This window comes from Pipistrellus hanaki (genome assembly GCF_964339955.1).
Source record: "Pipistrellus hanaki genome assembly, chromosome: 2".
NCBI classification, from domain to species: Eukaryota; Metazoa; Chordata; class Mammalia; order Chiroptera; family Vespertilionidae; genus Pipistrellus; species Pipistrellus hanaki.
In genome coordinates this window covers 94,291,473-94,316,566 of record NC_140504.1, presented here as the reverse complement: position 1 = coordinate 94,316,566, position 25,094 = coordinate 94,291,473, and the positions used below count along the sequence as shown (strand labels likewise).

The following is a 25,094-nucleotide window of genomic DNA, read 5'->3' as shown; positions in this document are numbered from 1 at the left end:
TTTATGTCATTTATTGCGAACTGTCCATGTGAATTCTACCCATTTTCCTCATAGATTTATAGTACTTTATATTTAGGGAAATTATTGAAGTTTTTTTTATTTTGAGACATAATAAGAAAGCCTCTCCCACTCCAAAGCATTAAAGACTTTTTCCTACATGGGCTTTTTTTTTTTTTTTTTTTAGAATATATGAATTGACTTCAGAGAGAAAGGAAGGTAGAGGGGGTGAAGAGATATATCAATAATGAGAGAGAATCATTGGTCAGCTGCCTCCTCTATGCCCTCTACTAAAGTTTGAGCCCACAACCCAGGCATTTGCGCTTGACTGGAATTGAACCCTTCAGTCCACAGGTCGAGGCTCTATCCACTGAGCAAACTAGCCAGGGCATTAATGGGCTTTTTTCTTCTTGTTAATCCTCACCTGAGGGTATTTTTCCATTGTTTTTTTTAGGGAGAGTTGGAAGAGAGAGGGAAAGACAGAGAAACATCAGTATGAGAGAAACACATTGATTGGTTGCCTCCTGCATGAGCCCCAAAGAGGGCCCAGGGCCCTTGACAGGAGTATAACGTGGAATTCTTTGGTCTACAGTCTGAGGCTCTATACATTGAGCCAAACCAGCAAGGGCCATAAATGGGCTTTTTAAATGGTTGTTAATATAGAGCCGGAGGTAGGAGAGGGACTTTATTGGTTGTATACCCTTTTTGTGTATACTTTTTTGAATTTATTTTTTTACCATGTGCATGTATTTTTTAATTTTTATTTTTTAAATAATTGTAAATTATAATTATAGAGTAATAAGAAGTTGAAAAAAAAAAATTTCCAGGGAGGTCTCATATATCCCTTCACTGAGTTTCCCCACTGGTGACGTCTTACATGACCACAGTATAACAGTCAAAGCCAAGAAATTGACATTGATCCCTTTTTCCTCTCTAAACATTCTTTTCTGGCCAGGATTTTGACCTAAAATTAATTAGATGAATATAAAAATATGTTGAGGGCATTGGTGAACAAGGTTTTTGTAGAACTGTCAAAAAGAAATATCAATCTTTATATAAATATTTACCTGGGTTTTTAATAGTTCCTTGGTAAAAGCTTTTTTCACACCATTGTAAGATTGGTTACAAGAAAATAATAGTATTTAGTTTTGTGAGTGTCCATTTTACCTGCTGTGTTTAGCATGAATAGTAGCCTTCATCATTCACAAAAATCAATTAGTTTATGTTACCAATAATAAAAATATCCCTGGGCATTTTTGTGAGTTTTTAAAATTATGAAATGTAGCACATTATTTGTTTTTACATTGGTATAATTAGAATACACAAACATTTGAGGTCTTGGCTTAATTTTACTCTTAATCACAGAGGTGAGCATTTGGCCAGAGATTAAGTCTACATGAATTTTATCTATTTGGGATCTTTTTTGAAAGTAGAGTTGTTTGCTGTTAAATTAAGTGTTAAGCTATAAATTTCTCTTACAGAATAGTGATGGATTTTTTTTTTCCTCCTTAGCCTTCACAGGCTTACTAAGTTAGGTTCATTAGATTTATTTTTTTAATCAGCTTAATAGTTTCTTTTTAAAAAACAAAACATTCCTTTTTCCCAGGTTAGAATTAATGCATTTTAATAGTAATGATGTTATTTATAGAGCTTACTTGGGATGGGGGTGTTGAAGGTTGTAGATGATATATTAGAAATAGTAGGTGATTTCTGAGCCTGGCCTCCAAAAATGATTGTAGCTTCTACTTGAGAGTTTATAAAGAATCATTTTTACCTGTGTTGGGTGGGGCTTGACACATAAATATATCAGATTTGCCAGCTCAATCAAAGAAGTTTTTAATAAAAAAAGATTTGATTTTGTAATTTGGGAAATTTCTATAGTGGATTTTGTGATTGTAGAAGTTAGAAGCGTCTTTGGATAAAGCAAGGTAATTTTTTTTTTCTGCAATAGTCTGCGTATAGACACATATATTTTGAAGATATCTTCAGCTTTCTAACAAACCAAAAGAACATTAGTTCTTAGCGAATAGGTAAACTTACTGGCTGTTGAAAGATCACTGAGCAAGCGCCTTTTTCAAGAAGTTATCTCCCTTGTTCTTAGAGCAGAATCTCTTCTAGGAATGTGCTAGATAAGATAAATGGCAATTATGAACAGTTTTAGTCTATGGATCCATGCTTATGGTTGGTTTCGCAACTAAGCATGCGCTGCTTAGTCAAAGCACTGTTCATACACAATTCTTTATTTCAGGTCATTGAAGGTACTTGCTTTCTTTCACAGTCTTACTGTTATGGTAGAAAAAGCATGTGTTTTGGCATTAGTTAGATCTAGGTTTGAATCCTATCCCTAGCATTGTGTCTTTGAGTAAGCTACTTGACCTCAGTTTTCTCAACTGTAAAATGAGATGTTTGTAGTAAGGACTCACTAAAGTGATGTGTGCCTGCTATAAAGTAGGCAGTCATTTAAGTGTTGTTCTTTTTCTCTACCTTATTGCTTTAATTAGCTTCTGTGTTCAGGGAAGAATAGAAGAAAGACAAAGTATTCAAAAAGTAAAAAAAGAAATTTGCACTGTTTTTAAACAAGTAGCCACGATATCTTTGTTCACATTAATAAAGAAAAAAAATGGGTTCCTCATAGTTGTTGTGTTTTGAATTTTGTTGTGTATGTTTTTTTGTGGGTTTTTTTGTTTGTTTTTTTATGTAAGATCAAATAGCATGACTCTCTGGTTTTACTTTTTAGAAAGGAAAGACTGGAGATGGTTTGTACAAAGTTGTTGAGCTGATAGTATGAATGAAGCAGTTAGTTCTATTAAGAAGGATGTCCCTAACCAGTTTCCTCAGTGAATAGAGTCTCGGCCTGCGCACTGAAGGGTGCCAGGTTTTCTGGTCAAGGACATGTACCTAGGTTGCAGGTGTCTGGCCCTGGTTGGGGGCATGCGGAAGACAACCAATCAGTATGTTTCTGTCTCTCCCTCCCCCTCCCACACCTTCTAAAAAGCAATGGAAAAAATATCCTCCGGTAAGGAGTGTGTGTGTGTGTATGTGTATATATATATATATATATATATATATATATATATATATATATATATATATATATGAAATATGAGGAACTTGTGATGCTGGAGGTTTATATCTTGCCTCCTCTTCTCAGTAAAGTTGCAAGTGATGTGATGTGGTAAAAGCAAGGAGGCTTGGGAAGAAAAGCTGTGGTCAGAAGCCAGTTGGGATAAATTAAAACATGAATATCAGTATGGAAAGCCAAGCTATCTTGCAGTCGCATTGATTCTTTTGAGTTTTACTTATCCTTTGAATGTGATTGTAATTAACTTTTTTAAAAACACTAAATTCAAGTTCATTTGATTCTTTGGGGGCTGCATTTCCAGTAAATAAAAATCCATTACACAAAAAATAGTTATTCTTATTCCCCCTCCCACAATTCTATATTTCTGTCCATTTCTCCATATCCACTATTTGTGTGTGTGTGTGTGTGTGTGTGTGTGTGTGTGTGTGTGTTTTATTGATTTTAGAGAGGAAGGAAGAGGGATCTAGAAACATGAATGAGAAACATCTATCAGCTGCCTCCTACATGCCCCCTACTGGGGATTGAGCCAGTAACCAAGCATGTGCCCCACCAGCATTCATTCAAGAAACCTCTTGGTTCATGGGTCAGCAATCAACCACTAAGCCACACTGGCCAGGTTCCATACCCACAATTTTTGATTCATCTAGTAATGCTAACCAAGGTATTATTTTATTCTAAAAGAGTGATCCATGGTAAACTGGAAGCTTCTTTAAAAAAAGTTATCCCTTGCCTTTATACAGCACTTAAATTTTACAAGAATAGTTATAACGTCTTGGGAAGCCTTCCTTTAAGGAACTTAAGTTCAGAAACTAGTTAACCATTAAGTTCTAGTGTGGCGAGTGCAACAATAAAAAAAGAAACTAAGTAAAATACTTAGTGTTAGGTCAAGGAAGGAAGATTATCTGAATTCATCATTCTGCTTCAGTTGATCTTAGAGAACATGATCAAAGAGAACATGAAGCTCAAACCACTGTGTTGGCTTTGAACACAATAGAAAACTTGTCCTTATTGAAACAATATTCTCAAACCACTTTCTGGGATCTTAGAATACCCTCTTATCTGCTTTTTTAAGACCATCTATCATATAGTATCTTTGCTATAAGTCAGGCTATTTAAAATAGTGGTTCTCAAACTTTAGTTTTTATCACAATCACCTGGAGGAGTGATTAGACTTCCTGGGTCCTACCTCAAAAGTATCTCAAATACTTACATTTTCAAGTTCCAGGTAATGCTGATGCTGCTGGTCCAGGGACCGTACTTTTAGAATACTGATCTAGTCAAACTCAAAAAATTTTAATGGCTCTCTAGTATAAGTCAGTAATTGTTTCAAGTCCAATTACTATCATATTGACTCTTTTAGCATGCATTTGAGCTTCTAATGTGCCAAGCGCTGTGCTCACTCTTCACACAGGTGAAGAAGATAAGCAACCTCCCTCCACGAGCACAGTTAACAGTGGTAATATTGTTTAAGCTCACTTAATTGTCACAGGAACTTATGAATCAGGGCATGTAATCCTTATTTTAGATGGGGGGGAAAAAATACGAGGTCTAGAAAGGTTTAATAATTTCCCAGAATTCACACAGTGGGTAAAGACTTGTGGACCACAGGAGGGAGGGAGTAATTAGTTCTACCTTAGGAAATCAAAATGCAGCACAGAAAAGATGGCACTGGAGCATCTAAAGCAGAGCTAAGGAATGTATAATGCCCGAGAAATCATTTGGACTGGCCCTGTCAAGGCATTAGGGGTGAGTTAATTAAATGTTTGACTAAATATAGCAGGCTAACGTTTAAGTTGATAATTTTGTGTGTGGCCCTTGAATGATGTTAAATATCATCCAAATGGCCCAGGGCAGAAAAAAGGTTCTCCACCCCTGAAAGGAACAAGTGAAAGAGAACCAGGTGAATTAGAACTGTCAGCATTTCCAGTTGAGGGAGCAGTTTCTGCAAAGGCATGGAAACCTGAGAGAATATGTGTTCCACAACCAAAAATAGTTATGTAAGACCATAGCACAATAGGCCAGATGAAGTATGAGAGGAGAGGAGACTAGAAAGAAGGGTCCAAGGTCATGAAGAGTTTTGTATACCAGGCTAAGAAGTTTTTTTTAAATAGAATTAGGTTTTATTATTCTTTCTCTTAACCACTTTCATCTCTGTAAGCCAGTGGTTCTCAAAGTGCATATGATATGGTCTGTCCGGCAGTGGGGTCAGCATCACCTGGACACTTGTTAGAAATGAAAATCCTGAGCCCCATCCAAATCTGTATCAGAAACTAAGCAATCTGGAATTTAACAAGACCACCAAATGATTCTGCTACTAAAGTTTGAAAACCACTGCAATAGGTTCTAGAATTCAAAAATAACAGCCTTCAAAATAGCTAAAGGTCACCATAATGATAGTATTTGTATCTGTGACTGATTTAATTCTGTTAAAGTATAATGCTTAACAAAATTGAAATAGTAATACCTTTTAAGTGACACACATATTTTCAGCATGATTTATTTATTTTTAAAAACCTATTCCTCTGTATCTGTTAAAAGAGGGCTGAGCCAGGATTAGAGTTTACTAAATCATCAAAGAATAGCATGCTAATTATTGTTTCTTAACTAAAGGAATGGTTTGGAAACATACTGATTTTAATTTTAAAAAGAGAACCAGTGAACCCTTTTTAGAGTTTGAGCTTTTTGTTTTTGTTTTGTTGATTTATAAAATTGAAGTTAAAATTAGCATTTCAGGTGTTTTAATTAAAATGTGTTGAAAGAATTGAGTGTATTTAAGTCATGATATGGCTAGAACTAATTCAGTTTTCCCTTGACATAGAAATAAGAAATATAGAGAGTATATTCTAAGATTCTCAGGCAAACTTTAAATGCCTATCACTATCTTTTTAACCAAGTTGTGGTCAGTGTAAATATTAATTACCCTATATAATAAAATGCTAATATGCTAATTTGACCAGATGGTGCAAACACCTTCTGGAACTACCAGTGGGCAGAGCCATGGGCCGTGGGGCTGCAAGGCAGCGGGCTGTAGGGGCTGAGGCAGCCAAGGCTGTGAGGACTCAACCCCTTGCATGAATTTTGTGTATCGGGTCCCTAGTATATCAGTAGATAGATAGATAGGTAGGTAGGTAGGTAGGTAGATAGATAGATAGATAGATAGCACTTTAGATATACAGAAGTCTTTTTTAATCTTAGAAAAAATAGCATCAAAAGGTGGGGTTAGTATGCTGCAATTAATGTGGTTAATGCTCAGATAAACAAGCCTAGTGTTTTCCATGTATTGATTCAGAGTTTTGAGGATTTAGAAGTGGCAAGCCCCTGCCAATTCTATATCCTCACCAGGCTAAGAAATTTTTAAAATAGAATTAGGTTTCATTATTCCTAGTGAGGAATTGACACCAATCCCTTCATTTTACAGATGAGGAAACTGAGGTCCTGGGAAGTTAAATTGTTGATTTGGTAGTAGTCATGTGGGTAGTGAGTAGCAGAACCAGGATTATGACCAGATCTACTTGGATTATAATGTAAAAGGCACTACTACTACATCTGATCCCCAATTTGGTATAACATTGAGGGTCCACATCATCTAAAGTATAGTAGTTAAGATATGTTACCATCTACATTTTCTTGGGTGGGGTATACTTTATAAAGAGTATTTAGTAAAGTTTTATAGAAAAGTTGTTTAAAGGCCTTTTTTTGTATTGATACAGTGGGCTAAAGTATCATATTTGTCTTTATAAAAAGACCTAATAACTGTCCTTCAAAATTTACAAAAACCCCAAGGAAAGGATATAAATCCTCACTACTCCCAAAGATGACACTTATTCAGCCTTCATTGTCACTGTCATACAAATGCTGAAATTTGAACTTGGGATGTACTTACCTGCTAGAATACTTCCAATTATTTCCAGGAAAAACTGGTCCAAACCACATACCTTAGTAAGTGATTTTGCCAGCTAGTAACCTTTAATCAAAGCTTATAGATCTGCCTGAATGTTGAGTTCCTTGTTAACACTGCAAGTGCTTTTTGCCCTAAAGTCCTCTGAATCATTTTTTATAAGCCAGTTTAAAAAATTTTTAAACCAGATGTTAAAGTATCAAATATATAGAAGAAAAGTCATCATCTGACACTTAATGCAATAAGTAACTACTAGAATTTCCAACTGAAAAACTATTTAGGGTATATAGTTGGTAAATGAAGTTTAAGAGGTGTAGAAAAGGTACAATTTATTCAAAATTTCTCTTTTTAAAGTCACTGAATTGAGAATAGAATAAAATTGGGAGTTACTTTTAAAGTAGCATGCCATGGGCAAATTAGAAAAGTTGGAAGTACAAAGGATTTTTAGAAGTTATCTATTTTGAAAATCTCATTTTCAAAATGACAGTTCTGAGTACTGAAATTGTAAGAATAGACTTAAATTACTAATTTTTGTTTTAAATAAAACACAGATGTTTTTATTTTAAGAGGTGAAAGGGAAATTGCATTTTTTAGAATAATTAATGAAATATTATAATTTTTTCCAGTGCATCTGGGGCAGGTGGTGTAGCCATTGACAACAAAATAGAACAAGCAATGGTAAGTAGAAGTTTATAATCCTCTCATTTTATGGGTTGTTGGTTCTATTGAAGCACTTGGTTTTTATCAATTCTAAAAAACAAACACCTACTATTTAAAACAAGATGACCAAAGTGCTTTTTTTAATAATGAGATTTAGTTTAAGTTGTTCAAACATTGAAAATTTTAGCCTAAAAATACCAATGGAGTTAATATTTTTTCCATTTTAGCATCTCACATTTCATGCATTACCATTGATAAAAGACTATCTTGGGAGATATACTTAATCAAAATGCATTATGTTCCCCCAAATATTTTAGCATCAAAAAGAGTTTAGAGACAAAAGAGCATTAAAATGAAAACTTCAGCTGGAAAGTTGTCATCCTTTGGTCATTTACAGGCACTATTTATACTCTCTTAATAAGTTCATTTGTTTCTATTGATTCTAGTTCTGATTTCTATTATTATTAAAACTTTTTGTTCCCTTAAAGATAGTCTGTTTATATTATATAAAATATATAAAACTAAAATAAGGACCATTAGTCCCAAACTTTTTAAAAAACAAGGTTTTAAAGTTGGAAATTATAGATTCCTTATCTCTTAAAGTAGTACTATGTAACCAGTTTAATAAGAGAGAGTTTAAAATCCTTTGTTCTCTTAGCCCAACATCTAAGCATGTGGTTTTTAAACTTTGTTGTTGTTGTTGTTGTTGTTGTTGTTGTTAATTCTAAGCTTATAATTGACAATTTAAGGAGCTAGTATTTTTGGAAATCTCTCCAAACTTTGGGGGGAAAATCCTGGGCTTGCAGCCCTACTTAGAAACTGAGGTTTTTTTTCCTTGGGGCCAGTCATGATACAATAGACACATTAAAAACAAGAGCAGGAATATAAAAACAACTTACATTTATGAGGCACCAAGTAGGCTAGAATCAAATAGCAACACTTTTTCCTTTCTCTCTTTTTGACATTCCTAATTTTTATTTTTTCAGGATCTGGTGAAAAGCCATTTGATGTATGCAGTAAGAGAAGAAGTGGAAGTTCTAAAGGAACAAATAAAAGAATTAGTTGAAAGAAACTCTTTACTTGAACGAGAAAATGCACTGTTAAAATCTCTTTCAAACAATGATCAATTATCCCAACTCCCAGCCCAACAGGCCAATCCTGGTAGCACTTCTCAACAGCAAGCAGTGATAGCACAGCCTCCACAGCCAACGCAACCTCCACAGCAGCCGAATGTCTCCTCAGCATAAAGCTTTCTTGCCTCATTAAGAAAAAAACTGAAAGCAGTCTATCCTGTGTGCCACTGGTGTTCTTTCCACTTTATATGAAAGCAAGTAGCCATGCTTCGGTTGTGTGTTTGGCCTTTTCAGTATTAGACAATCATTCTACAAGAGCTTTTCCTCTCTTTGAGATGTCATGCAGTGCTGTTGATGTCCAGCTTTATGTCATCAATACACAAGGAGTATAATAGATGGGGTTTATTAAAGCAAGCAAAGTCTGCATTTTACCTGGTGCGCATGAGGTCCTTTAAGAGCTTTAGTGGCTCTTCATGTGTCTGTCATCCATGGATTTACCCTGAGCCTTCCTATCATATTATAAATAACAGTTCATCTAAAGAGCCACTTTTCTTTCAGTATCAGTAACATTTGCCTACATAAGTTTTCATTTATTTGTGTTTTATTTATTACAGGGCTGCTATTTTCATAATGTACATGAACAATGTCACAGAATTTTTTTAATTTTTGAATAATTATAAGTATCAGTAAAGGAATTGAAAGACAGGATTGCATTTAACGGATTAAATGTTTAGGCAATAATTGAACAAAAGAATCCTGGCATATTTCTAACACTAATGGCAATTTACCTTCGGTATTTATTTTTAGTAGTAAAAACCCAGCTTGAATGTAAATTTTGTATAGTGTAAGTATGAAGAACATAGTGCAACTGTACAGGTAGTAACCAGTTATTGTGATATAATAAATAATTGGGCTATTTTGATGAAGAAAACTTTGTTCATTTGTTTCTACTTTCTAATAGAGAAATTGCCACAATTCCTCTGCTTTTCAACATTTCGTATGACTTTTTTTGGGGTAGGGGGTGGGAATAAAAAGCTGTGAAATTGTTCAACCTACTTTGTAACCAAAGAAGCAAAGCTGTGTAATGGAGTTTTGGGGGGGGGGGGGGGGGTGTTTGTTTTTTTTATAATGCACATTCTTTATGTATTTTTATTTAGTGTTTTCTTGGTCACAATTTTCTTTGCTGTCTAGCATGATCTGCATGACCTATACTCTTTGAACCACTTTCGTACCTCATGTTTTTATTCAGCACTCTTATTGTAATATGTACTAGTCTGTGAACAATGTCAAATAAAAAGAAAGAACAGGTAGTATGGTGGAGCTTAGCTAGTGTATTATACACTAGTTGTAAAGTACAAAAAGAAGTGAGCCATCTTTTGTTCATTTAAAATGGTGTTTTGAATTTCATATGCAGAAGACGTTTTGTTACATTGCAGATTTTAATGTATTTAATAAATGCAACATGCAGATAAAGTGCAGTGTATACTGAGTATTTAAATTTAAATGTACATTTCATAAATACAGTTTCAAGAGAAAACATCATTTTGTGTATACTAACACATTAAGTGTATGTCAGAAATTGATGTATAAATATATATTTTAACACATTTTCTGAAATTAAACTGCAGTTTTGTTGAAATATTTGGCTCTACATGTGTTCAAAATTTAATTTGATTCAATTTGTATTTTCACAGTTCAAAATATTCCTTAAATGAAAACCTAGGTTATTAATGACTTTATGATAGTTTTTAAACTTGCAAAGAAAAATAGTTTAAAGAATGCAAGAATATTGAGCAATATTTGTACTTAATATTCATTATGTCGATGACTTTAAGTAGGAAATCCTTGTCTACCAAAACATTTACTTGAATTCAGAAAGGTGCCTATAAAAATTAACAGGCTCTGAATCTATAGCCAGCTAGCTAATCAGGAGTTAATGTTCTTTATCTATTTAAAAATAAAAACTTAATCAGATTAGCCATAAACTAAATGTATAAAATCAGGTATATGTGGGGTTACCAAATATTTTATATTCTAGTTGTGTTGCAGGATATATTCAGTATAAACAAATTTTATGTTAATGGTAACATTAAAAATAAAGGAACTAAGTACACAGGCTTGAAAAGGCAACCTTGAAGATGTGAGTGGAGTAAGGTAAGATAGTGGAACTTCCATGTTGGAATGTTAAAAGGCTCAGTAGTTGTGCGCCTCTGTGAACAGTGTGATATTTAATACAGATGGAGGAAAACTAGTATTAGAAAGTTAGGAATTTGTGAAAACACAGCTTTTGATTCAGGGGATAGAAAAACTTTATAAACAAAAGTAATAATGTTAGTTTAAAATGGTAATTGGAAGCAATTGTTATCACTTTTGCAGTTTAAAAAAATAACAATAGAAATAAAAAACGGATAGTTCACAGAAGAAATGGCAGTTTCCAGTAACATAAGACATGCAAATTAATATTTAGCAAATTGTTAAGATAGGACCCATTGTAGAAAGAACTTTCCTGTGTACTTCTAAAAAGTAACATGTATCAAGAGTTTTAAATATTAATACTCTTTTCAGTTTAATGACATGAGAAGTTTCTCAACTCAGCTCAATGTTCAAAAATTAGAAAATTATATTATAATAGTCCTCTGCTCTTGTCCCTCTCTCCCCTTTGAATCCAACCTTCTCCCACATACACAACTGAAAGTAACTGAAAGGAAGCCTTCACATCCAAACCTACTCATAAGGCACGCCTCCACTCCAAAGTCAGGGCCAAACTTAAGGATGGGAAAACTATTGTACTTTTCAACATCAGATATACTGTATTTGGAAATATCAGGCGTTCTCCCGATTAGTTTGTTTAAGATCTGAAGTAAATTTCAGTTTTACTTCAGAGGTTTAGGTTCTTCTGCTCCATATAGCTGGAATATTAATTTATTGAGATGCCAGTTTGGGGGCATAGTCTTATAGGAGTGCCATTTATAAATAATTGGTAAGGTGCATAGGCCAGGGTGCCATAAAAGTTTTCTATTACTTTAGCCAACCAGAAAATCATAGGTAGAAAATTTTGTTTTTTATATGACAATATGTAATACAAACCTAACTTTCCCCAAAGAAAATTCATTTTAGCTAATTACAATGATATTATATTACAGCTTGCTATAGTCTTCCCCGCCTTTAGATATTAAGTATGCAGTTGTTTTAACATGTATCTCCCAAATAGCTGGATATTTTTCAAAGTTCTAAGCCAAGTAGGAGTATTAAGAATGTTTTATCATCTAGCCCCCAATTATGGATAATCACAGATGCCATCATTCAAGAATTGTCCCAGGTCAGAGATTGTGGTATTTCTCCAACCTCCAAACTATAGTCACTCCTGGACCTTTAAGAAAGGGGTGGGGGAAGATGCCTTAAGATTAGAATAATCAAAATATCTGTTCTTCGCCAAAGCCAGTTTGGTTCAGTGGTAGAGCATCGGTCTGCGGACTGAAAGGTCCCAGGTTCGATTCCGGTCAAGGGCATGTACATTGGTTGCGGGCACATCCCCAGTGGGGGGGGTGCAAGAGACAGCTGATCGATGGCTCTCTCTCATCGATGTTTCTAACTCCCTATTTCTCTCCCTCTCTGTAAAAAATCAATAAAATATATTTAAAACAAACAAAAAAATCTGTTCTTCATAGAAATATATCTGTGGACCCAGAAATAACTAATTTTCTGGAAACAAATTGTCATCTGAAGTCATGTTTTTGTTGTGGTTTTTTTTAGTGGCAGTTTTGTAGTTGAATGGCAAGCACTCTGTGATGACTCCATTTTTTTATTATTGATTAAGGTATTACATGTGTACATATCTTCCCATTGCTCCACCATCACCCCACTCCCATATATGCCCTCCCTCCCCAGTGTTTTGTGTCCATTGGTTTTGCTTATATGCATGCACAAGTTCTTCGGTTGATCTATCTCCCCCAACCCTCCCCAACCTTCCTGCTGTAATTTGACAGTCTGTTTGATGCTTTGCTGCCTCTGTATCTTTTTGTTCATCAGTTTATAACGTTCTTTATTAACCATAAGTGAGTGAGATCATGTGGTATTTTTCTTTCATAGCCTGGACTATTTCACATAGCATAATGCTCTCTATTTCCACTTTCTTAAATAATCCTGCTGAAAGAACAAAACCTGGCCCTCAAAATTCACAGTTTAATCGAGGATATAGGCAAATCATCAGGTATAATGCAATAATAATAAAGACATTCACAGTCAAGGATGGCTGTCAGGAAAGTTTTCCTCAAGAGGTGGCACCTGATTGACATTTGAAGATCACAAGAGTAAGAATACTGCTCAAAGTTTTACTGTAGAACAGAGCCCCCTGATTAGCCACAGATTTGTTTCGCTGGAGGCAGACTGGCAATGACTGCCTTCCCCACCTCAGTAGTTTGGCTTCTAGTCATTCAGAAAGTAAGAATGATTTTAAGAAGTGGGTTTGTGATCAGATTTGCATTTTAGAAAAATTAATCACTCCAGTAACAGATGGAAGGTAGATTGGGGCCTGAAACTGGAAGCTGAGAACTAATTGAGGAGGCACAAAGATCCAAAAATGATGAGCAAGTGAAAATACATAGGCAGTCTCGTGATGCTCATGAAGGAAGTCTGTCTTGGGTCGTTCTGTACCATTTTTTCCTCCACGATGAACATTCTATTCCCAGCATCAGGTTCCTGTTCTTTATTACTCCAAGGAGAGATCAGAGAGCTGTAAATCTTAGAAAGTCTGAGTCAGATGTTTCCTTCTAACAGTCATATATCTCTAGGAAATGAAAATCTTTGTTTCCTATTAAATAAATTTCCAGAATTTAGCAAAAGTGAGGTGGGAGTGAGGACTAGATGAGTCTTGGCTGTCACTTTATGCCTCTGCATAAATTCAGCCATATAGGTAAACCAAATGTAGTACTTTTATGGTGACTGGCTTTAGAGTGGCTCAGAAGCGTTAGTTCATAGCTTTCCCCTCAGAGCTATCCCTTCTCCCCAGAAAGGATAACATGGGCTCTGGCCCCATTGCAGGTACTGGCAGCCAAGTCCAAATCGGTTTTGCTAGGCTCCAACCTTCTTTGCCATAGTTCGATTCAGAAAGCTGCTTTCTTTCCTTCAATTCCCTCACCTATGTGAGACTGGATCTTTTCTCCCACCTCCTCCTACCTCAAGCCTAGTAATCCATGTTTCTATTTTCTAGCAATACTAATAGTTTATTATTTAGTCACATATATTTGAATCCTATTTTCTCCTTTTCAACATTCCAGAATGCACCTGTTTCATATACTGGTATTTCTGTACCAGGTCACAGAATTTCTATAGCAAAATCTGTTCTCTGAATGTATTTATGTATTTCCTTTGTAAGTAGAGAGAGTGCTATTTTACAATTTCCTTAGTGGGCCACAGTTGGTATGACATGCTGTGTCACATATGAAAAAGGCTAAGTGAGGCTATACAAAGCAATCAAGATCATAGACATTCTTTTTTTTTCTTAACTGAATCATCATAAAGTAAAGACAGCCTTTCGAAATTGATATGGTAAAGTAAGAAGCTGGTATTCTGCACTGGCATAGTCTACTTGGTTATAGCATTTGTTCAACATGCTTAGATGGTGAATTTGCTTTATTTTTCCTTCTTACTGAGGAAACTGATAGGTAAGGCAGTTTGAGGAATTTTCCCATAGTCTGACGTCATGGGTTGAGCTATAAAACACAGCATCCAAAAGTATCCCTTTGAAAGAGGGAAGGAAAAGGTGTGCTAAGTTAATCCATAAAAATAACAGAAGCAAATGCCACACTTCTTTCTCACAAAAAAACCCTCAGTTTCCCTTTTCATTTCATTCTTTTGCATGCCTGAGATATTTCTACATAATAACTGTAAAGCATTCTTGCCCCCTGAAATCTAAAATGTTTTCCAGATCAGTTATTGCTATCATTTCACAAGCATGTGACAAATCTATTGATAAACTACCTGAGGAAGTCCACGGACAGCAAAGGGACATTTCCCCCCATTTTTGGCCATGTAATAATATCAGGTTAGTGTATAATTCTACTGTTCCTACTTTTTAAAAAAATGAGAATTTTGGGTTTTATATTTTACATTATTGAAACACTATTGAAATGTAATGGAATTCTATTTCTGTTCAGATGCACACTGTGCTATATATTTGGGGACAGAAAGATGAATGGAACATGATTGTACACTTCAGGAGCTTGCAGTCCAATATAAAAGTAAAGGTTTAAGTGCCATATTTATTCAAAGTCTAAGTCGTAGTTTATGAACCTCATATCATTTGTTGAATGGAATGTTCAAATAATTCAACAGTAAAATTGTCATGCCACATGAAACTCTGACATTCTTGAGGAAGTAACTTAAACTCGCCAAGAAGCTTTAATATCAAAAGATGCTTTTAAAAGAGGGGAACTGGTAAAAAGACTCTCCCATCTCTGTTTTGAGCCTATGAGGTGTCCTCTAAAAAAGAGGAACCAAACTGAGAGAGAAGTTTACACTTTTTTTTTTTTAATACTTCAAGTTTGTAGAGAATGAAACTGAATTTGTGTCGAGAATTATATCTTTGTCTAATAAGCAACACATTTTCTTGGCTGACAAAATCAGCTACCATTCAATGAACCAAGTTAAAAAAAACTCAGGTGCCTGATGCCAAAAATAAATTTGATAAGAGTTAGAAATCTGGAAACAAAAATATACATTGAGTAAATGATAAAAGTGACATGTCAAAGCAACAGCAGAAGAATAATATATTTGACAAATAGTATTGAAATGAATTTAGGTCTCTAACTCATAAAAATTAATTCCAGTTATATTAGCAGTGTGTCTTATGCTTTTCAGTCACATATCCCTTTTAGAAATCTCCTTGTGAAATGCACATAAAAAGTTTGTGGGGCTTTTGTAGGAAACTCATTCATTTTTTTTTCTTTTCTTTTAATTAACTTCAGAGAGGAAGAGAGAAGGAGAGAGAGATAAAAACAATGATGAGAGAGAGTCATTGACTGGCTACCTCCTGCATGCCCCCCCTCTGGGGATCCAGCCTGAAACCTAGGCAAGTACCCTGATTGGAATGGAACCAAGACCTCCTGGTTAAAGGTCAACACTCAATCACTGATCCATGCCGGAATGGCAAAAATGTTTTACAAAGAGGTTATGAAGAGATGTCCAATCCCAGAAAAATAAAGGAAATGCACATTAAAACACACACACACACAAAAAAAACTATCTCAAACCCAATTGGAAAATATTTCAAATATGTATCAATCAAGAACTGGCCAGAGTGTGGAAACATAGGGTCTGACATTGCTGGTGAGTGTATAAATTGGTACGACCACTTTAAATGCAAGTAAGTGGTATCCATTAAAATTTTAATTCACATGCCCTTTGACTCAACAATTTCAGTTTTTAATGAAACACACTTTACTCATTTGTGTTCATAAGGTAGCTTGTACAATGATGTCAATTATCTCTTTGTAATAGTATAAACCCATCAAGAAGAGGAAGCATGGTATATACCCATCAAGAAGAGGGAGCATGGTATATAAAATACTAGGCATCAATAAAAAAGAATGAGATCCCACTTATACTAATATGAAAATATCTCAAAGATACAATGTTAATTTTTTTAAGTTTTTGGGGAAAATTGAGGGACAAAATGTACTATTTATTACACCATTGATGTTAAAACTCATACTGCACATATTCACACACACAGCTACTGTAGCATGTACTTCTTCAGTACCTAGTTGTGTATAATCAAAATGTATAGAGAAGGTCTGAAAGGAATAACCCAAACAGCTAAGAGTAGTTTGATGGAGTGCATTAGCTTTAACTATAACATTTGATGTGTTTGAATATGCATTCATGTATTGTTTGTGTAATGACAAAATTAATAAATTAGAAATAAAATAAAATAGAGGGTGTTTTCTTCTTGTATGTGCTGATGTATCCCCTGGTGCTCTGGGCCTCGTCATCGTCAGCCCTCTCCACTCCCCAGGATATTTTCTCTCTTTCTCCTGTTTCTTCTACTTTGCCACCTTCTCTGGCTTCTTCTCATTAGTATTTATGCAAGCTCAATAAGTATATAAAGACAAATAAACAACCCTCCTCTCCTAACTGGGAATGTGCTCCTTCTGCTTGCTTTTTCTGTTACCTTTTCTTCCCTTCCACTTCCGCTTCCACTCTGCTTGTCATGCACATTCTGGTTGGGCTCCCACTGTGCCACCAAACTTTGTGCTCATTTCATCTGATATATTTCCATTCTTACTGTATTTACTGTTTTACCCATTTCTATCAATATTTATCATTTGTTTAGTCTAATAGATTGTTTTTTATCTCATATTTCTCCTTTTCATTTTTTAGGGTTTTCTCTTATAAAATATATATATATGAAATTTTTAACCAATCTATCTTTTAATAGATTAATCTGTTCCCATTTCTTAACATTAACATTACTGGCATACTTGGATGTATTTTTGCCATTTTATTTTCTGTTATCTCCTCAAAATGCTGCGATTTTTTTTTTTCCCCCTTTTCTGGCTTTTATTTAATTTGTTTCCTTATTCATTTTTTTACCCCTCTAATGTTTGGGGAATTATACATTCCATGTCCATTCTCCCAGTGATTTAATCTTACAATGTATCATTTTGTGGAAATTTTCAATCATATACTGAAGTAAATCCTATATAATAAAATGCTAATATGCAAATAGACCAAACAGTGAAACAACCAAACAACCGGTCGCTATGATGTGCGCTGACTACCGGGGCATGCACAAAACATGGAAGGTGTTGGTGGAGCAGGTGAGCGGGGGCACCACACCAAGGCAGGGCACCAGTCACTGTCATCGGCGTGAGCCTCTGGTGGTTACTGAACATTCTTTGCTCCTGCACACTTCAGTCCCGCCTGGTGCTTGCACCTGCTGCTGGTGCCCTCCGTGGGTGCGAGCTGTGGCTGCGAGCTGTTTCTCCACCTCCCCCTGAGGGGCAGTCAGGGACAGCAACCACTTCTCACACCTGCTGCCAGCAATGGCCCCCCTCACACCCTCTGCCAGTGCTGGAGCCACGGCTTATACCCACTGTCAGCACCAGGCCTGCTAGCACCTGCAGCCCATGCCCAGCGCCAGTTCTGATCACTTGGCGCCATCAGCAGGTGCAAGTGGCAGCTGCCGGCCCTGATTGCCCCTGGGGGCTTCTCCACCTTGCCCTGCTCCTGAGAGGTGATTGGGGCAGCAGCTGCTGCTTGCACCCGCTGATAGTGCCGGCCCCAATCATTCGGCTCTATCAGTGTGGGAACAGCAGAGGAGGCAGTGGGACTTCCTGCAGACAGGGGACTGAGGGCAGGGCATGGTGCGGAGGATGGACCAAGATCTGCCCCATGCCCACGGCAGCCTGGGAACTCACAGTTCCTTTCAAGGCTCACAAATTCATGCACTGGGCCCCTAGTAGTATAATAAACTCCTATGTACCTATAAACCAGTTAACTGATTACATAGCCCAGCCAGTATAGCACAGCAGTTGAGTGTCGATCTATGAACCAGGAGGTCACAGTTCTGTTCCTGGTCAGGGCACATGCCCAGGTTAAGTCTCAGTCTCCAGTAGTGTGCATGCAGGAAGAAACCAATGGATGATTCCCTCTCATCATTGATGTTTCTATTTCTCTTTCCCTTTCCCTTCCTCTCTGAAATCAATACATATATTTATATATTTTAAAAAATTATTACCTAGTCATGGCTAGTTTTGTATTACTTATACTCATACCCATTTATCCCACTGTCCTCTGGATTATTGTAAAAGTAATTCAAGATATCATAATATTTCATATATATATATATATAATATTTCAGTATATACCTCTAAAATATGTTTTTATTTTTAAAGCCTCTTTATATTTATTTTTTTAATGATCATCATTTTTACTTTTTTAATAAATTTTTATTGATTTTTTTTTTTTTAGAGAGAGAGAGAGAGAGGAAGGGAGAGGGATAGAGAGGTAGAAACATGAATGATGAGAGAGAATCATTGATAGCCTGCCTCCTGCATGCCCTTTAATGGGGATCGAGCCCAAAACCTGGTCATGTACCCCGACCAGGAATCAAACACTGACTTCCTGGTTCACAGATAAATGCTCAACCACTGAGCTTCACTGGCTGGACTGTATTTTCTGTAAATTTCTTAGGTGTAGAAGCTTAATCAGATTTGGGTTTATATTTTGTCAATATTAATTCATAAATAATGGTGTATGCTTCCATCACATAATGTCCAGTTATCTCAATTTTGTGATTTTGGCAGCATTGATAATCATTGCCTAGACACAGTAGCCTATTAATTCTATCATTCCTTCTCAGTCACTAGTGAAATATTTCTTTAAAGAGAAACTTGTCTTTATCAACTGCTCAGTTACCTTGAGCTATAATTCCTATATGGAAGGCAAGGTTTAATCCTTTCCTTTTATTTCTAATTTATTTCTGAGTTAAGTAACCAAAATGGAATAAAAATAAATAAGGAGCGATTGATGAAAACTTACTCTAATATTTTACTCTGAGAATAAGAATGAGAAAGAAAGTGAGTTCATTTAGGATATATATTTCAGATGTTATTGGGAAGATGCCAGGAAATGATAACCCCTAAAAAGTTGATGACAGGAGATGGCAACATAAAGACTTATCTGTTTAGTGCTGAGTCTGGGAGTAACTTCTGAGTCAAGAATACCTTAGGGTAGGAAATCCACGTATGGGCAAAGTGGGAGATAGTTCAGAAGCAGCATCAGCAGCCCCCAAAAAGCAGGCTAGGGTGCCCTGAGGATCCAGGTAGTGAAGAGTTATACAAATGAGCATCCTTTTCGTGCACTTAATTTCTGTCAAATGGAGACTGGAGATATTCTCCATAGAAGCTGACAAGCCAGGAAGTTTCCTAAGAAACCAGCAGGGGATGGGTAGCGATTTAGCTTATGCAGCTTTACTTCTAAGCAAAGCAATAAGGACGAGCAGCACAGTGACCATGTGTACTGCTGCCTTTGCTAACCAGGCCTGACTCCGGGAGGATGGGTTTCTTCCTATGGTCTTGCCCTGGACACAAGAAGAGGTTTCAGTGCTGGGACATCAGCTCTAAACCCAGATGTCTGACACAGAATCTCGGTCTGTGTGGTCCTTACAGTAGCCACCTCTCATACCCACCTTTCCCCAGCCCGGATTCTTTCCCTTCCTTCTCCCCAGCACATCCTGCCCAACTGTCCTTGTTAAACACTCACTGAGAAAGATTGAAAAGAAGGCCTCCCTTCCCAGGAACATCAGTTTCTTTTTTAAATGGAATTCTTAAAAGCTACCCTATCGTCTCTCCAGAAAGAACAAGCAAAGACTTGGCGCAGGCTGCAGAGACAAGGCCAGTGGCTGCAAGCCGAGTTCCAAACCTGTGAGGCTTTGCTTTTTCACTGACGTCAGCTTCCCGAACTCGCCCAGTTCAGTGTTAGGTAATGGCTGTGATGACAGCTGACTCACACCGAAATGCAGCTTTCCTGGAAGTTTCCTTTGCTCAGATAACCACCCTGGGAGGAAAAACTGGTTAATACAGTGTTGGCACAGAATGGGGCGTCTCAGGGGAGGAGGAGAGAGGGCATCAGAGTTCTGAGAGCTACATGAGGGACTTAAAGTGACCAGTGCATGGGTGGGAGGCTGCCAGTGCTAGAGCCGGAAGTGGAGTAGCATAAAACTGAATGAGAGTCCCCTTTGCCCTTTGATAGCTGGGAAACTTCAAACCATGTTGCCTTGAAAGTAAGATCTGTGAGAGCAGGAACGTCTACTTTTATTCACAGTTGCATTCCTGATACCTAGTACTATTATTAAGTGGATGGCTGAGGGTTCACATTTATGTCACACATTATTTATTCTTCAGAGTTCTGATCTGCAAATGTAGCCTGAGAAAACTAAATCATAGGTTTGTTGTGGGGATTAAATAAGATAAAAAATATATATCACTTAACTGGCACCTGGACAAGAATAAGCATGCAATAAATGCTTGTTATGGCTTTCTTTTTTTTACCACTTTTTTGAAAAATTGATTTGAGAGAAAAAAACATCTATTTGTTGTTCTACTCATTTATGCATTCATTGGTTACTCCTTGGTGTATTGGGACAATGCTCTAACCAACTGAACTACCCGGCCTGGGTCTTTTTACCTCTTTCTAGGCATCTGGTTGAGGTCATGCTCTTCTTCCTCATCACTTTTTGACCAAAAGCTCTAGGGAAAGATTGGGTGATTTTTAGGCCCTAGGAATGGCACCTATGATAATTCTGGTGACCTAAGTAAGTTAAATCACCTTCTTCAAAATCTTTTCTGCCTCTTTATCTCATTAGGTCCTCACAACTGCCATAGTCTCAGGAAAGCAAGCATTTTACTCATTTGACAGACAGGTTCATGGAATCCAGAGAGCATGTAGCCAGCCTGAGATCCAGACTTGGTTAGTAATAGAACTAGATTCTAGGCTGTCAGAAAACATAGCCTGTTTTTTCCCCTATTGTATTCAAATGGGTTAGAGGTCACAAGAGCAAAATAATTCTATTTCTGGAACAAATTACAATGAAAGTATATACAAATTATTCCTAATCATTGATTCATCTATTTGATTTCATTAAGGCAGCTCAGTGATTCAAAAGGTAACTTTTGGGATAGACAAAATGAGAACAATATATGACAATATATCGTCTTTGGAATGAAGAAAGGTAAGTTTCCATCCACAGAATACCAAACAGATTGTAATCAGTTTACTGATAGCTCTGAGTTCTGCAGCCTCAGTGCAAGAGAGGAGTACTGTTTATTTGTTAGAAATGTGTATTTTCTTTCTTGTTTTTCCTTTATTGATTAAGGTATTAGATATATGTCCTTATCCTCCCATTGCCCCCCCACCCGCTCCCATTCATGCCTTTACCACTATCACCACCACCACCACCACCACCAACCCCCTCCCATTGTCTGTGTCCATTAGTTAGGTTTATATGCATGCATACAAGTCCTTTGGTTGATCTCTCTCCCTTACCCTCACCCTCCCCTACTTTTCCTCTGAGGTTTGAGCATCTGGTCTATGCTTCTCTGTCTCTGAATCTATTTTTGTTCATCAGTTTATGTTGTTCATTATAATCCACAAATGAGTGAGATCATGTGATATTTATCTTTCTCTGACTGACTTAATTTGCTTAGCATAATGCTATCCAGCTCCATCATGGCATTGCAAATGGTAGAAGTTCCTTTTTTACAGCAGCGGAGTATTCCATTGTGTAGATGTACCATGGTTTTCTAATCCACTCATCTACTGATGGACACTTAGGCTGTTTCCAAATCTTAGCTATGGTAAATTATGCTGCTATGAACATAGGGGTTTATATATTCTTTTTGATTGGTGTTTGTAGTTTCTTGGAATATATTCCTAGGAGTGGGATCACTGGGTCAAATGGAAGTTCCACTTTTAGTGTATTTAGGGAACTCCATACTGTTCTCCACAGTGGCTGCACCAGTCTGCATTCCCACCAACAGTGCAAGAGAGTTCCTTTTTCTCTGCATCCTCTCCAGCATTTGTCATTTGTTGATTTGTTAATGATAGCCATTCTGACAGGTGTGAGATGGTACAACATTGTCGTTTTGATTTGCATCTCTCAATGAATAGTGACTTTGAGTATGTTTTTATATAGCTATTTGTCTTCAGTATGTCCTCTTTCAAAAAGTATCTATTTAGGTCCATTGCTCATTATTTTTATTGGTTTGTTTATCTTCCTTTTATTAAGTTGTATGAGTTCCTTGTAAATGTTGGAGATTAAACTCTTATCAGAGATAATAGTTGCAAATATGTTTTCCCATACAGTGGGCTTTCTTGTTGTTTTGTTGATGTTTTCTTTTGCTGTGCAGAAGCTTTTTATTTTTATGTAGTCCCATTTGTTTATTTCCTCTTTAGTTTCCATTGCGTTAGGTGCTGTATCAGTGAAGAAATTGCTTTGGCATATGTCTGATATTTTGCTGCCTTTGGATTCCTCTAATATTTTTATAGTTTCCCATCTTATGTTTATGTCCTTTATCCATTTTGAGTTTATGAAATGTGTATTTTTTTAATAAGTAGCACACGCTTGCTGAAAAATTCTAAGTTTTTTTAAAGGCAAAACATCTCCTTCCTACTTATCTTCAGATTTTTCTCTGCATATAATTGAGATATACACACATGTCCATGTTTGTTTGTTTGTTGTATCATGAATTGGATTATACTAGTAGTAAATATATTTTTCTTCAACTTGCTTTCTACAAGTCAACAGTAATGGACATCCTTCCATAGCAGCACAAAGATCATCTTTATTCTTTTCAATGTTTGCATAGTATCGTATAATAAGCCACCTGATGGCATGCATGCCCCTATTTTTGTTGTTGTTGTTAATCCTCATCTGAAAATATTTTTCTATTAACTAACTTTTAGAGAGAGTGGAAAGGAGGGGGAGAGACACAGAGAGAGAAACATCTATGTGAGAGAGACACATCAATTGGTTACCTCCTGCACTCATTTTTCTATAACCAGAATTGTTTCTCCATATATCTTTGTCCAGTTTCATGAGAACTTTTTCACAATAATATTGGAATTAGCCAAAATTTCTTGAATCCTTTGCCTTTACATCACGTACATAAGACAAAAAGATGGCTGTAGGTTACATCCCCATGACTTACTTCTTTTTTATAGTGGAGGTTTATACTTCTTATTCCCCTTACTTTAATTTTATAAAAATTAAATGAATAAAAAAAAAATTTAAAAGACAAGAGGATGACTGAACCATGGGTGTAAGATCATTTCACTATTAAAAAAGTAAGAAACTGCCGGGACCGGTTTGGCTCAGTGGATAGAGCGTCGGCCTGCGGACTGAAAGGTCCCGGGTTCGATTCCGGTCAAGGGCATGTACCTTGGTTGCGGGCACGTCCCCGGTTGGGGGTGTGCAGGAGGCAGCTGGTCGATGTTTCTCTCTCATCGATGTTTCTAACTCTCTGTCCCTCTCAATTCCTCTCTGTGTAAAATCAATAAAATATATTAAAAAAAAAAAAAAGTAAGAAACTAAATAAGGCTCATAAAGGGTAAAGCCAGAGTTTTTTTTTATAACTAATTAGAGCAGATAAGTAATCAGTTTCCTAGTTCCAAAACCTAGTTTCCCTTTATCCTCCAAATAAATTGATATTGTAATGATAACATGTCAAAAAACATGTTACTTGAACCCTTTGTCCCCCTTCACTCCTGTTAGCTTCACAACTGCTTGCATCCAGGAGAAAAGCTGAGTGAATATAAAAGCAAAAATGGTACTCCCAGAAGACTCACTGAAACACAATTTAAAATAGCCTCTTATTGTAACACTGGAGACCTGGCCCATGAAAATTGTGTACTCGGGTGGATTCCTCAGTACTCCCCTCTCGCAGTCCACGAGCCACTGGGGGATGTCCGACTGGCAGGAGAGGCTCCCGCCACCGCTGCTGCGCTTACCAGCCCTGAACCCAGCTTGTGGCTGAGCAGTGCACCCTCTATGTATGGGAGCGCACTGACCACCTGTGGGCAGCTCCTGCGTTGAGCATCTGCCCCCTGGTGGTCAGTGCATGTCATAGAAACCAGTCGTTCTGCAATTTGGTTGATTTGCATATTAGCCTTTTATTATATAAGACTAGTGACCCAGTGCATGGATTCATCCACATTGAAAGAAAATTGATCAGAATAAAGATTTATGCAGTAATTAAATTACTGCAAAATATTACATGTCCAAATAATATATATAAGCCCTAGATGGTTTGACTCAGTAGATAGAGCATTGGCCTGTGGACTGAAGGGTCCTGGGTTTGATTCCAGTCAAGGGCATATGCCCAGGTTGCAGGCTCGATCCTCAGTAGGGAGCATGCAGGAGGCAACTGATTAATGATTCTCCCTCATTATTGATGTTTCTAGCTCTCTCTTTCTCTTCCTTCCTCTCTAAAATCAATAAAAATATATTTTTAAATAGTATATATAATGTAGTATTATAAAATTAAAACACACATGCAATTGGCACTAGTGAGAGCTTTATATGTATCGTGCATGCATGAGTCAAAGTTTATTTTTAAGTTGCCAGTGTGAGTTATATGTACTGACCAGTAAGATGGTCAGATGGTCAGATGGACAGGTGGATGGTTGGTCACTTAGCCATATATATATATATATATATATATATATATATATATATATATATATATATATTATTATATTATTATATTATTATATTATATATATAAATAATTTCATTGAGGTATAATCTAGTTACCAGGCACACCAGTTAATAATGCAGATTTGTAATCAAAGAAAAGACAATAATTTTAAGAGAAACATCAAA

The 25,094-nt window shown here is 36.5% G+C and overlaps 1 protein-coding gene across 2 annotated transcripts in view; it reads left to right on the top strand.

The window, feature by feature from the left end:
* Positions 1-12,343, top strand: part of TSC22D2 (TSC22 domain family member 2) — a 65,190-nt gene extending 52,847 nt beyond the window's left edge. For both annotated transcript variants that reach the window (XM_084875940.1, XM_084875939.1), the window contains 2 exons: positions 7,604-7,655; positions 8,624-12,343. In XM_084875940.1, the coding sequence (XP_084732066.1) occupies positions 7,604-7,655; positions 8,624-8,884 (313 nt within the window). In that variant the 3' untranslated portion in view covers positions 8,885-12,343. The remainder of the gene's footprint in view (positions 1-7,603; positions 7,656-8,623) is intronic.
* The last annotated feature ends 12,751 nt before the right edge of the window (positions 12,344-25,094 follow it).